Raw genomic sequence first — 2,957 nt, forward strand, 5'->3', positions numbered from 1 at the left:
GGTGGGTGGGTTGGAAGGGAAAAAGCAACTACATTTACAATATAAATTTAAAAAAAGAAACGTGTTTGTTTACCAAGAAATACTTGGGCCTCGGCGTGGATTCTTCCGAGCTTTTGTCCAGGAACATCTGGTCACTGAACTCGGTCAGCTCTTCCTCACTGAGGTCACTTCCGGGGTCAGTTAGTACGCATGCGCAGATGTCGTGATGCAGAACCGGATGAGGAACCTTGCGACGAAAGAGGCAACAATGTAATAAAAGGTTTCGCATGACTCGTACCTTTAGCGTCACTGGATTAGTGTAGCCCATAACATTATATCGTATTCAGTTTTTATGATTAAAGAATGATTGGGATTTTGGAAGGGGTTGCGGGGAAGGGGGAGGGGAGTGGCGATTAAAAAAAAAATTAAAATACCACAATTGCCGTAAATGACGAGGAAAAGAAGAACAACTAGTGTAGCTTAACGCGTGATATGAAGTTACGAGAGTATAAATGTGATCTACAGACACTTTGTGAGCGTACCGATATAATAATATGTGAGGCAGCATGGTGAAATCAGGCGCTCTTCGAATAACGAAATTGGAGAAACAGGCATTTTTCCGAGAGTTTGGAAATTTTTGATCGAATTTTTTTGGTTTGGTTTAACCACTTTTATGTCCATATAAAAAACACATTTCCAAGGGACTTTTAAATTGATGGAAGGCACAAAATATGTAATTTTCAGTTTTCAAAGACTCTTTAGGTATTGGAGTTAGAAAACTTTGGTGGCCATTTTCTCGCTAATTTGACCACTGAAGCAAGGCAACCCCCACATCCTTCAAATGCAGATATATCAAGTTCTATTCAAGATAAATAGATCTACATTTTATTAGAAGCAAGGCTAATACATCAGCTTTCAGGTGATACCAATAACTCCACATGCTCAAAAAATGGACGAGCGCCTGATTCCACAGTGTTGTGACGCAATATGGTTCAGAGGAAGCCACCCCAGACTTACAGGAACCACACAGACTTCCCGAACTTTGGGATGTGTGACAATCCTCTGCTCCATCCAGCCCGGGTATACAACAAAAGCTCCATACATGATGATGTCATTCTTTCGACCAATCACGTACAGGTTCTTCTTGTCGTCATAGTAACCGTTGTCATTGGTGTCGAACCAGCCGTCGTCATGTAATGACCCAATCGTAGCGGGATCTTTCTCCTCCAGCTGGTTCAAGTATCCGGGGAAGACAGTCAGACCTGGGAGACGAGATCACGTGCGAGACATGTTATTTAGTGCAGGGGCGAAGGCTGACTTGTTTGATAGGGCCGTCAAAGTGAGACAAAGAACCCCATATATAGATAAGGCAACACACGAAACGTTTTCCCAAAATGAGAACACATTGAACAAAACGTCTTATTCGAGGTGGCATCACAGAACAATAATTGTAAATGAAAACAAAACCTGATTTCATGATGTATAAAAAAATCGGACAAAAAAAATCGAGAAAATATATCAGTTCCCTCTTTGGGCCAAACGTACTTATAACTTTTAAACAATCGGTGGGAATAATGGTCTAAAGATTTTTAACAACAACAAATGCAACTGAAGATGTGAATATACAAACGGAAGTAAAAAGAAACAGAGATGACAATACTAAAAACGAACGTATTTATGATCAATTTGGATACAAATTTGGCTTTCTGTATCTATTCTTTCATTGTCAGGAGTCGATATAATCAGGCCATGACTTTATTGTAGGGCCGTAACAAGTCAAGGAAATACATAATCACTTACAGGAGTCAAGAGATTATTAGAGGTTAGATCCCCTTTATCGTTCTGAGGTAGACTCTTCCAGTTTAAAAATTTAGCTTACATAATATTCAGTGCTTGTGACTGCTTATGAAAGTGGCACGAAAGGAGTTAACAGATTATTTAAGTGGAAATAAAACAGTTTCGAGTGTTGTGCACCTTGCTCATTGGTGATTTCCTTAACGTCTGTTACTACTTAGATTTATAACGTCATTTTTTAAATCTTGGTTCATGCATTAATCCGACTGCGACATTTGATAATGTGATGGTAATGTCATTTCGGTGTTTTTCAAGAATACTATGTTGCGTTTTTGTTTGAGGGAAGCGATCCACATTAAAACACGACCCCGCCCCCCCCACCCCCCCACCCAGAACAAAGCAACAAAAAAATTAACAAAAGTCCCCAAACAAAAAGGACAAGAAAGAAAGACACAATACCGCTCAATAAAGAAGAGAATTAGGACCCCCAGTCAACTGCTGATGTTTTTGGATATTGGGTACTCATTTAACCTTCCTTTTTGTTAATTGTTTCTAGCTTAATTGCTTTTGAAATACAGTACAAATAATTTCGATTAAACGTCGTTTCCGGTTCAACATCCCATAGCAGAAAACAATTGGTTTGACATTCGTACGATATGTTTTATGTCGAGTAAATTTTCTTTAGGATTTTCATTCTAAAGCAATTGAAATGTTATGCTACTTGAAAATTAGAAATGCTATTCATTCGATTTAGGTGTAATAAAAACAGCAACAACAACAACATCATCATCATCATCATCATCAGCATCATCATCATCATCATCATCATCATCATCATCATCATCATCATCATCATCAACAACAACACCACCACCACCACCAACAACAACAATAGAAACAATAACAATAGCAAGAACGACAGCGAGAATAAAAGCAGCAACAACAACAACAACAACACAACACCAACAGCAACAATAGCAACAACAACAATAACAACAACAACAACAGCTGCAGCAACAACTACTACGTCTAATTGTATTGCAATTACGACTACGAATTATTATGCTTGCTACTACTACTACTACTACCACTACTACTACTACTACTACTACTACTACTACTACTACTACCACTACTACTACTACTACTACTACTACTACTACTACTACTACTACTACTACTAC

The 2,957-nt window shown here is 38.5% G+C and overlaps 1 protein-coding gene across 1 annotated transcript in view; it reads right to left on the reverse strand.

Annotated features, from left to right (window-relative positions):
• The window catches only part of LOC101859986 (3-[(3aS,4S,7aS)-7a-methyl-1,5-dioxo-octahydro-1H-inden-4-yl]propanoyl:CoA ligase), a gene marked incomplete in the record, with an annotated part of 13,235 nt that overhangs the window by 1,436 nt on the left and 8,842 nt on the right, over positions 1 to 2,957 (reverse strand). The window contains 2 exon segments of the mRNA XM_013080190.2: positions 74 to 226; positions 997 to 1,241. Of these exon segments, the coding sequence (XP_012935644.1) occupies positions 74 to 226; positions 997 to 1,241 (398 nt within the window).

Source organism: Aplysia californica, unplaced genomic scaffold, assembly GCF_000002075.1.
Source record: "Aplysia californica isolate F4 #8 unplaced genomic scaffold, AplCal3.0 scaffold00005, whole genome shotgun sequence".
Taxonomy (NCBI): Eukaryota; Metazoa; Mollusca; class Gastropoda; order Aplysiida; family Aplysiidae; genus Aplysia; species Aplysia californica.